We start from the raw sequence: 13217 nt of genomic DNA on the forward strand, positions 1-13217 counted from the left end.
AAGCAGACCCCCTACCCACCCATTCAGTTTACTGTATTTTCTCATAATTTCTAAATGTCCTCAAAATCAAAGAAATAGTGAAGTCAAATAGATTCACGTACCAGAAAAAAATCTATAAATACATATCATTTATATCCTAAAACAGATAATAAGGTTGTCTTCACATAAGATAGACTTTAGAAATTCATTATTTCATTCTATCTCAACATTAACTCAGTGTGTTTAATTTTTAAAAAGAGCTTTCTTTAAGTTATAACATAGATACTTCAAAAATAAGTCAGAAAACTGAGGAAGTGAATCAGTAACTAATTCCTTTGAACTCATCCACTGTCAACAGTTTAGGTATAAGTCTACCTATATTTATACAATTTTTTAACAGTTAAAATATCACATAGTTTAGTATTTTTCCAGTTAAAATTACTGAGCATTTCTTTTCCATGTTATATAACACCTTCACAGCCATTATCTTTATGTCCACGTGAATGGTAGATATTAAGTTTTTCCTACTTTTCTCTTGTGGCAAAAATAGACTTTTGTTTCATAAATGGTAAAGTTAACCCAAATATTCTCAGTTTGCCTAGGAAATAGGAGACTAACATTGTAAACAAGATCATGATATTCCTTTGAATATCATATTATTATAAAAATTTTGATAAATGAAGCAAAGAAAAAAATCACGAGAATACTTACCCTTACCAGCTATAGGTCAGCAAAGGAAAGAAAAAGCATATTTAAATAGATTAGGAGCATACTGATTCCTATAACTAGTCATTTTAATTTCATATCATGTTCTTACTTTCTACTAATGACTCTGAAAGTTGTTCTTCCTAGAGATGATCAAAAAAGAAGAAAAGGCCATGCCATGGAAATCGCAGAAGGGAAGGAAATACCAAGGGCTAACTACTCTCTGAGAAGTCCAATGGGTGGCTTCTCTGATGGAGGTCAACATCAGTATTCTCATTCAATGAGGTAGAAACTCATTTTTTCTCCTTCCTCCCCTCCCCCTGCCTTTTTTTTTTTTTTAAAGATTTTATTTATTCATTTGACCGACAGAGATCACAAGTGGACAGAGAGGCAGGCAGAGAGAGAGGGGGAAGCAGGCTCCCCGCTGAGCAGAGAGCCCGATGCAGGGCTCGATCCCAGGACCCTGGGATCATGACCTGAGCCGAAGGCAGAGGTTTTAACCCACTGAGCCACCCAGGCGCCCCCGCCGCCGACCCCGCCTTTTTAAGAAACAGAAAACAGCAGGGTCTGCAGTGATAGAAAACTTTACTAAACATCTGGAATACATGAAAGCTGTTGGCAACATAACCAAAACAGTTTGGCTTTTTAGAACAAGTTTGGATATTTTGGAACACGTGAATCCATGGGCTAGAAAACCCCATTCCACTTAGCCTAATCAGCACTGCTTTGACAACAGGCTGATATCTGACAGTAGAAAGGTTTTGTGAAAAAGAGATTACATGGCTAATTGAATCAACTGATTGCTAGATCTTATATTCATTAGATCCATATTGTGTAGTTCTGGCCTTAATGTTCTAGGCCCGTGGTTCCCGACCACTTTTCTTGCCACGACACAAGATGGATGATATCCGTAACTCAATGCACTCCTTGGGTTTTTCTTGTACTTAGGATGTGAAAAAAATACTGAAATACAAATGAATGAGGAGACCTTTTCACAAAAATAATTTTCAAGTCACTGTAACTCAGTGGTTCTCAAATGAGGGTGTTTCTAGCCCATCTTTAACTCTGCACCCACCCCCCTCAACATTTGACAATGTCTGGAGAGATTTTTGGTTATAATATTGTGGGGGTATGGTTTGCTATCAGCATCCAGTGTAAGCCAGGGATAAAGCTAAGCATCCTATAATTCACAGGACAGCCCTCCTGGCAACCCCTGAAACAAAGAATTACCTGACCCAAAATATTAATAGGCAGGGCTGAGAAATCTGGTTCTAACTTACAAAAAACAACCATTCTGTTTCTTGTCAAGATGTCGTCATGGAGCACGGATTTACCTTCTACCTGAAACAGCTAAAAATTCAGGAAAAAATACATTTAAAAAATAGTTCTTGGGGCACCTGGGTGGCTCGGTGGGTTAAAGCCTCTGCCTTCGGCTTGGGTCATGATCCCAGGGCCCTGGGATCAAGCCCCGCATTGGGCTCTCAGCTCAGCGGGGAGCCTGCTTCCTCCTCTCTGCCTGCCTCTCTGCCTACTTGTGATCTCTGTCTGTCAAATAAATAAATAAATAAATAAAATCTTTAAAAAAAAAAAAGTTCTCAAAACACTGAACATCAGACAACCCAGGAGAGTGATTCCTGAGAGACAGGAAACAAATGTGGTGAGCTGAGGCACAGGGAACAAGAGCCCACAAGCACTAGTGGGCTCCCCAAGTTGAGAAGACGGACCTGACAATTCAGGAAAGCCAAAATGGCTATTGTTCGCCTTCAAGAATACGGTTTCATCCCCCTTCCTCTTACCACGTTCAGCTGAATAGTGACCGCTTCACACATGTGAGGAGACTACCTCTGGCCAGGGCAGAAATCATCCTAAATGATGAGAGGGGGCAGAGCCCACAACTCACACAGAGCCCGGAGCCTGCAATAGTACATGTTCTCAACAGCCAATAGGAAACCTCAAAATTCATGGGTCTTCAGTTAGAGTCTTTAAGAAGAACCCTGATCCAGAAATGGGGAAAATGGATTAATGCAAGACTAGACACTGTTTAGCTCCATCTAAGAAAACTTAAGAGTAAAACCTGAAAAGATTGAACTTTTTCCAAGTGACTTAATTGTGTCTTAGAATAAAACTCAAGGACATTTTCAGGAAGAAAACTACATCAAGGCACATTATAAGCTAACTGCTCAACACCAGTGTTAAAGAGATCTTTAGAGCAGCTAGAGGGAAAAAAAGATACATTATGTATAGAGGAACAGGCAAAAATGAGCACATTTCTCATTACAAAAAAAGGTGTTAGAATGTAAGGCAAAATCTTTAAAGTACTGAAAGAAAACTTTTTTTCAAAATGAAGGTAAATTACCTTTTCATATATAAGAAAGCTAAAAGAATTAATCATCACCAGACTTACACCTAACTCAAAAGAAGTCTTTCAAGAATTTTTTTAGGATTTATTTGACTCAGGAAAAGAGAGAGAGAGAGAGAGAGCAAAACCCAGGGAGCAGCAGGCAGAGGGAGAAGGAGAAGCAGGCTCACTGCTGAGCAAGGAGCCCATTGCAGGGCTTGACCCCAGGACCCTGAAATCCTGACCTGAGCAGAAGGCAGATGCTTAACGGACTGAGACACCCAGGTTCCCCAAGAAGTAAAAGATTTCTACAAGACAATGGAGAACACTGGAACTGATAACTACCTGGGTAAGTATATAACAAACATTTTCTCATATTATTTAAATTTCCGTAAAAGGTAACTGACTGTTAAGGCAATAATTATAATAGCAAGGCATTGTGGGATTTATAATATGTGTAGAAGTAAAATGTAGGACAAGAATAGTCTAGAGGCTAGAAGGGGAGAACTACTATTTTCAGGTTCAAACACTATTGATGAAGTGCTATGAAGATGGACTGGGGTCAGTTTTAAAGATGTATACTTTTAACCCTGTAACACGAAGGTAGCCGGACTTGAGCTCATCTTCCATCATTAACTGTTTGGCTTAATATGCCATTAAGATGCCCAGATGTGACAGTGAGAAGAGAGCAGTTATCTGATACAAGAGAAGTACAAGAACAAAATAATGCATGTCAAGATGTTACTCCCCTGTAGAAGAACCTTAATAGTAGAACCTTTTGACCAGAAAGTCAAAAATTGAATTTAAAGTCAAAGAAAAAAGCTGACTTACTATAGAAGAGACCAGGGAAGTTTTGCAAAGGAGTATAGTAAGTTAGAATATTTGGTTTAATGATGATTAAAGCTGTGTTTGAAAATGTTTCTATGATTATTACATCATTTGTTATTAGTCACATATATTTAAAGGAAAAATAAAAATTTTTAAGTGATTTAAATTAGCATACAAAGGATGACAGGAATACTAAGATATTTAGATAAAAAAGTTGGCTTGATGACTTATCCTTTTTTAAAATGAATCTACAACAGAACATATAGCCCTATTATCCTTCTGGAGTATTAAGAACAAACCTAGGAAGGGGTGGTTCAACACTTTGGTGTTCTGGAGTCTTGTCAAGGCCTATTTGTTTTCACAACACTTTTCCCATTTTTATAGAACAGATAAAGTAAAATAGTATTTTATTAATTTTTAGTTAAAATATTTATTAAATTTATCACACAATATTATATAATATATATTATTATAATATTTTATTAAAATGGAATAAAATGTTAAACATTAAATAATATGTTTATTATTATAACATAATAATAAACATATTATTTTATTAAAACAGAATTGAAGAAATTTTGGAGAGTTTTCTTATATGGTCTTGAGATTCCTAGAGATACCCAGTGCTTGGCAAATTCATGACTAAAAAACCCAGGCAATATTTATTCCAGAACTGTGTGAAAAAATTAGAGTGCTGATTCTATGGCTACTAATACAAATGATTTTTATTCAATTAGGAATTCATTAATGATCTAAACTATGATACTGAACAAATGTGTCTCAATTTTATATCTTATTAAGGTTATTAATTGATAATCCAATTATTTTTCAACACAACTTACAAAGCTGAGCATCTGCATGGAGAGTCCCTCCTTTAGGATTCAGCTTCTGGGTTTGAACCGCAGGAATGGGTTTATAGGACTGACCTGTGGCCCTATACATGGCCTGAACCCATAATACTCTATCTTGCTCATCGTCACTGGCAAATATCACAGTGTCTCCTTCTTTAACTGCATTAAAGAACATCTGACCACCCTGAAGGCCTGTGGAGGAAGAAAGACATCATTAAAAACTTACATACTTGGCAGATTTCAAGCTCATTCACTAAACAGTCAGATGGAAGAGAATCCGTTTGACATTAGCAGCTCAAGGCTATTAATAAGAGAAAGGTTTAAACTTCCATATCACTTTAAAAATTAAAAACAGCTTAAGGAAACGAACAGTTCATGACATAGTAGTAACATTCTGCAAGCCGTACAAACCTCCATAGAAATATATAGCATGGTCTGCAAACTCATGTCAGGGAAGAAAGTCTTACCTTTTGGCACATTTCTCATTCTATATGCAGGAGAAATACATGGTGATTTTAGCAGAAACGAAAGACAGGTAGGGCAAAAGTGATACTTATATCTGTATGGTATTTTATCCTTTGGAGAATTCTTTCATAAAGAAGATATTTTGCATTTTTCTGTGACCAATTAGTGAATGCGAACACAGATTCCTACTTCTAATCTCTCCATATTAAATTCTTAATCTCTGTATTTATTAAATCTCTGTATCTCTTAATATTGCTTTATTAATTTCATTAATCTCCACATAGTCATTAATTCATTCCCTCACCAATGGTATATACCAAGCATCTAGTACATACCTATATTAATATGGAAGTAAGGAGAGAATTTAAGAATGTGTTATTGGGAAGAAAATTGGTATAAAATGCAAAAATTCATTTGCTACTTCTTTCCCTATTTCTGTCTCTTGTACCTTTTGGCTTCTAGTACAAAAGTTCATATAAGCATTGCCGATGTTTCTTATATAATTTTTCTATTATAGTAACTTTCACATATTGCACCCTTGTCCTAAAGAGAGCAGAAATGATGAGTCATGCTAAAGCTAAGTAGCCCTCAGAAAAATATAGTTTGACGCTCATGAAGTTTTCTCCAGGTACGTAAGTGAAATATGACCCCTATTCATTCAACAGAGTTTGAAACCTAGCAGAGAGAGAAGATATTTATGAGAATTTCATCAATACCTGAATGGCAGAGAAAGTGACACAGCTTAGAATTACCTGGGTGGGGATCTGTATAGTCCACAGTGTATCCTTCCAGCTGCATTAGTTCTTGCGGTTCAGACTTTTTCTCTCTATAACTGCACATAGCAAACGTGTACTGGCTTACCTGAGCAAGAAAAGGTTTGCAGAGTGCTTGTGTTAAGTTTATTTTTTATAAGACTCTTTGCCAAATTTGAAAGACAACATGCATTGCTCATAAATTAAATGTCAGCATTTTTCAAAACCTAGCTCAGAGATAAAAGCACCTTTCATCTGTCAGCTTGCCGTGAAGCTTGCCGCACCTATGATACAGCATTTCCCAAACCAATGCCCTGCTGGCCTAGAGTCTGTGAGGTATTAATAGAAGCACCATAAGAAAGCATTCATGTTAAAAATAAGTTTGAGAATTACTGAGTTAAATAAAGATAAACAGCTTCTTCTACTGCATGTTTTCTTATGACCTTCAATAGGCTGACATACTTCGTGAATCTCTAAAATAAGACATAAGAGGAGCATTCTCAAACTTATATGGTCATGGAACTTTTTTTTTAGAGAGAGAGAGAGAGAGAGAGAGTGCATGTGCACACAAGATAGCAAGGGGAGTGGGCAGAGGGAGAGAGAGAATCTCAAGCAGGCTCTAGGCTCAGTGCAGGGCCCATGGGGGACTCGATCTCAAGACCCTGAGATCATGACCTGAGCTGAAATCAACAGTCCAAACCCTAACCGACTGAGCCACCCAGGTGCCCCATGGGACTACATTTTAAAGCAGGCTTATTCTAAGCCTTTAACTAAAGCAAAAAACAAAAACCAAAACAAACCAGATTTTAATAAAAGTTGAGAATTTCCTGGCCCACGTAACCACAGCCACAGGAAAGTCCAAGGTGGATTGAATTTTAGGCAGCCCGTGACGTAACACTGCCAAGATCTGCTGCCTCTCCATTCTGCTTCTCTTTTGGAACTGGCTTCATTTTCACGAGCTGCAGTCTGACTGACCTAGAACCACAATTGCAAACAGCAATTGGTCACCTCCCTGACTGTTCCGTCCTGAGTCCTAAGGCCGTATTTGCACCAATCACGGTGGCGAAGGGGTAAAAGTAACATTAGCTCAGTTTGGGTCAAGAGCTTACATCTGTGGCCAAGAATATGACATGCTACAACAGATGGGCTCTGAGAAGGTCCCCCAAAATAGAGAGAGGAGCTGCTGTTCCCAGCAGGAGATAAGAATGTTTGGTGGGTTGATACCTAAACTGCAAAATATCTTACAACACAGGATCCACGGTAGTTCTGGGTAATGTGAATTATGCCCCCTTTCCACTTTTAAGTACAGATGAAACTAAGGAAACATAAAAAATAGCTTTTAAGAGACAAAGATTAAAGAGGACTCAAAAGGGAGCTAATTATGAAAGAAAAAAATTACATGGACTACGGTAAAATTAAGAAATTCTCATTAAAAGATACCATGAAGAAAGTAAAAAGGCAAAGCCAAAAACTAAGAGAAGATGTAGGCAAAATATCTATTCAACAAAGAACTAGTATCTATCGGTATGGAGGGGACAGATAAGAGCAGCAAATGAGGTTAACTAGAGAGGGGGCGATTCTGCTTTCAGACTCCACCACTAACTCCTGCCTGAGTTTCCAGACTGCTGGAAACTTAAAATCTGTAAGCCTCACTGTGTATTACGCAATCCCTCTGATCCAGCATATGTCCTTCTAAGAACTTATTCCAAATAAACAAATGGACAAGGATTCAAAGACACATGTGTAGTGTGTTCACTGCAGTATTGAATATTAAGCAAAAACTGGAAAAACCAACAGTGGCTTGGTTAAAGACATTATGGCATGAACACACAGTCGAATGCTATCCAGCCATCAAAACACGTATGACAGATTTTTTCCCGAGACATGGAACTATTTCTAAGATTACATCACAACATAAAATGTAGGTGAAAAACAAAAATGTAGTGTGTGCTCTTTTGGGTAAACACTATACATATGAATAGGATACAGACTAAAGTATCTGTAGTAATTATGAGAAGGTGCAATTGTGGGTGATTTAATTTTTTTTTTTTTAGTGTTTGAGTTTCTCTAAAGAGTAGATTAATCTCTACATTGAATATGGGGCTCAAGCTCACAACTCCAACATTAAGAGTCGCATGCTCAACTGACTGAGCCAGCCAGGTGCCCCTGAGTTATATCTTAATGAGGAAAAAGAAGTACAGCTATTTCCATTTTGAAAAAAAATACATAAAAACTTGTTTGGGAATAGTGAGGCAAAAAACCCGAAACACCTGTGGTTCTTGTACTCTGGAGTTCTCCTTTCCTTCCACTCATAGGCTGTCAATGAATTTACTTTTTCACCTGCCTATGCCCAAGGCTTACAGATGAAACCTGGTGGCGGCTCCTACAGGGGTCTGTTACTAAAGGCGGCTGCAGTTTCCTTGTGCAAGAAAGTATGATTGTGGGGGATCTGCGGAGATTAGGAGTGGTGGGTGGTGGATGGTAAACAATGACATACTTCCATTATTCGTTCTAAAAAGAAGCTCGTTCTCTTACTTAAGGGCAGTAACTTAGTCCCAAGTTCTACCATTCTTCCATAAAGTGATTTAATGTAGTGCTATCTTAAAAATGTAAAATATTTCAAGCATGAACCAAAGTACAATGATATACTAACATGTCTATACTCATCATCCAGCTTCATTTAATCATGACTTTTTTCTTTTTTAAAGATTTGAGAGAGAGAATGCGTGTGTGTGGAGGAGGGGCAGAGGCAGAGAATCTTAGGCAAACTCCACACAGTGTGGAGCCTGACACAGGGCTTGATCTCACGGCTCTGAGATCATGACCTGAGCTGAAACTAAGAGTTGGATGCTTAACCAATTGAACCATCCAGGTGCCCCTGAATCATAACTTCTTGTGTATATATGCTTTAGGATTTTTTGGTATAGTTTTATCTAGTCAAACACATTTTCTTTTCTCTCTTCACAGACGTAATTACCATGCTGAATTTTGTGCTTATTATTCCCATGCATGTTTTAAAAGTTTTATTACATATAATATTTTAGGTTCCTAGACCCAATTCTAACCTGTTGGGTATGTAGGCAGGGTGGTTTCCACACCAGTAACAAACAATGCTCTGGACACCTGCTGCGTGTCCCACAATACACTCAGTTCTAACTCTATACCTAGAGAGCACTCAGAATTAGAATTCCATAGGTTAAGGGTTCAGTCCTACAAGACTGCCCCCTCCCAACCCCCCTTCAGATGCCAGTCATAACCCCAGCCTCTAATCTATAGATTGGAGGTTCCTCTCCACCCTTTTCTTATACTTCAGACGCTAGTCCAAATTATTACCTGTATTTCTGATGGGCTACAGATGATGAGTTCCCACAACCTCCTCCCTAAATCATCTGTTCACCAACCTGGAAACTCTCCCAACCCCCTTCTTTCGGGTTTTTATACAGGCTTCATTATAGTGGTATGACTGATTAAATCACTGGCCCTTAGAGATTTTTTTCAATGTCCCGCCCCTCTTCCCTCCCCCAGGTCTGGGAGGGTGTGGGGTAGGTGGGAGTGAAAGTTCCAACTCTCTAGTCACACGGTCCTATAGGCAAGCCCTGCCCATCCTTGGGTGGGTTCTACAAGTACCATTAACGTAACAAAAGACACCTTCATCACTCCCTGGGAAAGTACAGGGTTCTGTGTTAGAAGGGGATAAAGACCAAATATATATATATGTATTATAAATCACAATTACCATGTAAGTAAATTGATAAAGTGTTTCTTCACACATTTGAGGACTTTGTATGAATGAATCAAACATATTTCTTCAGCAACTTTCTCCCCTCCAAAGTTCAACGTATTTAACCATCGTTATTTGTTGTTGTTGTTGTTTTAAGATTTTATTTATTTATTTGTCAGAGAGAGCGATAGTGAGAGAGTGAGTGAGCACAGGCAGGGGGAGCAGCAGGCAGAAGAAGCAGACTCCCCGCTGAGCAGGGAGCCCCATGGGGGGCTCAATCCCAGGACCCTGGGATCATGACCTGAGCCAAAGGCAGACATTTAACAGACTGAGCCACCTAGGCGCCCCTTAACCATTTTGATACATAACACCGTTAAGTGAATTGTTACAGTTTACCCAATGTTCTAGTGATGGCCTTCAGTTTCTTAGACTTGTTGCCATTAAAAATAATGTCCAATGGTCATTCTTGCACACATGTGAGAACTATTGAACTATTTGAAGGGCTACACCAGGGAGTCGAACTGCTAGGTCCTGGGGTGTGTGTATCTTCATCCTCACCAGGTATTGCAAAACTAACTTCTAATTCATACATGCACCAGTGCTACGTGAGAGCACCTGACACTACACATCTTTGCCCAACTTGGTATTTTGAGTCTTTTTATATTTTACCAATTTAGATGAATGGGAAGTGGTATCTCACTAGAGATATCTATCTCACCTGAATTTACAATTGTCATTACTAATAGAGCTGAACATTTCCTCATATTTTTAGTAGCTCCTTGGGATTTCTTTTCCTGTGGGTTTCTTTATTAGACAAGTTTGCTCATTTTCTAATGTATCAGTCATTCAAATCCTTTTTCCAGAATCAGTTTCACTAAGGATTTATTTCCTTTTTTGAGCACTTGCAAAGAGTATCTTTGCATTTTGTTATTCTGCTTTCTATTTCTTATTTTCTGTAATCTTTTTTATTTCTCTCTTCTTTTTGGGGGGTGGTTAACTTTATTCTTTCATGAATATTTAAATTCATCTACTTAGCTTATTCATTTTCAGTTGTTATTCATTATATAGGTTCAATAAACCTAAATGCCTGTATATTCAGGTTTATTCTAAATCTACCCTCGTTTCATCTCACAAGTTATATATAGCATTTTCATTAATTCGGTCCTAAATATTTCTCATGTTCATTAGTTCTTTTCTACACATGAGCACGTAAGTGCACTTTTAAATTTGGATCTACAGTTACATTTTTCTTACTGAGTTTTAAATAATTTGACTGTGACCAGAATGATTCAGAATTTTGGTCTTTTTTGAGACCTGTTCTGTTGCCTAGGGCATGGCCAGTTGTTAAAAGAATGCTTAAAAAGAATGCATTTTTTTACAATTATTTTTCAGCGATTATGTCCATTACATCAAATTTACTAATTGCGTAGAAAAATATTCTACCGTTTTCCAATATTTCTTCCAATGTGTCAATTATTGAGAGGTATGTTAAATTTCCTATCAGTGCTGTCTATGAATTCTTCATATGATTCCCTTGAATGTTGCTTTATATTTTTCGAAGACGCAATCTTACACATATATGCCTTTGTTACACCTTCTATGTCTGTTCCCTGTTGCTGGTAAATAGCTTCATTTATACATACGTAGGTTTTTTTAAATCTCTAAAAGGTTTTTTTGCCTTGAAGTTTATTTGTTGGATATTCACAAAGCTATACAACATTTCTTTGGTTAGTATGTGCCTAAAAATGTTTTTATCTTTTTATTTTCATTTACACTGTGTCCTACTTTAAATTTCTATTAACAATATACAGTCAGATTTTTTAAATCTCCAAAAATCTAATCTTTTAATAGGCAAGTCAAGATCATTTATATTTGTTATATTCTGTAATATATTTGGATTTATTTCTGTTACCTAACTGTGCTCATTAACATGTTTACTTTTCTCTTATTCCCTGTCTCTATTAAACATTAACAAAATCTCTTTCCTCTGATAGTGAGGAAACTACACATTCTGTCTTTATTTTTTTTTTGGTGATTGTTCTCTCAAATCCTATTGTGTTTTTAACTCATCCCTCCTGAATACAGAGAACTTTGAGTGCTCTATTATCATTACCTCCCCTCTTATAATAAAATCAGGGCTCATTGTGTTAGTTTTACCTTGTTTTAGTAATATTTATTGTGTTAACATTTAATAAGAGGAAATATTAAAATATATTATCTGATACAGTCAAAATTTATAGTGGCCCTTGTCTTTACCCACTTTTTTGGCCACTACTGTCTATTGATTCACACTCCATCACTGAGTTCAATTTCCTTCTTTAGTAAAACCTTTTTGAGTCAGTGTTTATTTTAAAGTAAGTCTAATTCTCCCTTATGAATGACTGTTTGGTTGGTTATATAGTATTCTAGGCTGGTAATCCTTCAGCACTTTGAAGATATTATTCTATCGTCAGAAAGCTTATATATCCATATTGAAAATTTTGATAAAAGTCCAACTGTGGTCCCCTTGTAGTTAATTTGCCTTCTCTCTCTGGTTTCTCTTAAGTGTTCTCTTTATCTTTGCTATCCTGTGTTTTAATTTTTAATTAAAAAAAAAATTAAGTAAACTCTACCTGCAATGTGGGGCTCGAACTTTCAACTCTAAGATCAAGAATCACATGTTCCACTGACTAAGGCAATCAGGTACCTCTGCTATCCTGTAGCTTTACTGTGATATTTGGGGGAGTTTTAATGTTTATCCTGATTGATAGTTGTAGTATTTCTTGTATCTGAGAATTCATGACTTTTATCAGTTTAATAATCTTGTTCATTATCTTTCCCAATGTTGACTCTACCTCTATCCCTGTATCCTTTCTTCAAATTCTATCAGAAGTATCTTGAAACTTCTGATCCATTCCTCCCTATGTTTTAAGCTCTTTGCATATTTTATGCTTCTTTCTCTATGCAGATTACAGAATTTCTTAAAATTATAATTTTCCATCATTAATTACATCACCAATTTTCTCTTTAAATGTATCTAACCTGTCCAATAAGGGTGTAACTTCAATGACTGTTTTAAATCTCTACTAGTAGCTCTACATAGCACCATTCCAAATCAGCTTGTTCATTTTTCATAGTGTTATGTTGTTTTGTTCTTTTCTTGTACTTTTGAATCAATTTATAAATTTCATCACTGTAAATAAAATTATTATATAGTTTATATATATGATAATTATTACTGAAATACTTGGGTGTGCAAATAATTCTTTGTTTTGTAATTTTTAATATGAGCTCATATCCGGCACTGGTACATCTGTGGATATTTTACAAAACCCATGTTCAAGGTTCATATCACCAAAAACAATTTTTTTTTAAATGCCAGATGCCTCAGATACATCATCAATCCAGAAGTACTTTTTATGTTAATTTCTTAACTTGGGTGTTCCCCTTATATTCGTATAAAATAAATTAGAACTTCAACATTCTCTGAGTTTGGGTTAATAGTTACAAACTCTCAGGAGTCATTTTTACTCCATATTCAGAGCCTAAGGCCAAATATAGATTTACTGGCCTGGAGGCAGGTTTTCTTCTAGTCCACA

General features: G+C 36.7%; 1 protein-coding gene across 6 annotated transcripts in view; it reads right to left on the reverse strand.

The window, feature by feature from the left end:
- CADPS2 (calcium dependent secretion activator 2) overlaps positions 1-13217 on the reverse strand; it is a 526208-nt gene that overhangs the window by 150256 nt on the left and 362735 nt on the right. For all 6 annotated transcript variants that reach the window (XR_013967617.1, XM_080817937.1, XM_080817936.1 and 3 more), the window contains exons 10-11: positions 5919-6027; positions 4693-4893 (exon numbers count right to left, since the gene is read on the reverse strand). Coding sequence is in view for 5 of the 6 variants with exons in the window: in XM_080817937.1 (XP_080674063.1) it covers positions 4693-4893; positions 5919-6027 (310 nt within the window). In the remaining variant the exon portion in view is untranslated. The remainder of the gene's footprint in view (positions 1-4692; positions 4894-5918; positions 6028-13217) is intronic.

Source organism: Martes martes (assembly GCF_963455335.1).
Source record: "Martes martes genome assembly, chromosome: 11".
Lineage (NCBI taxonomy): Eukaryota > Metazoa > Chordata > Mammalia > Carnivora > Mustelidae > Martes > Martes martes.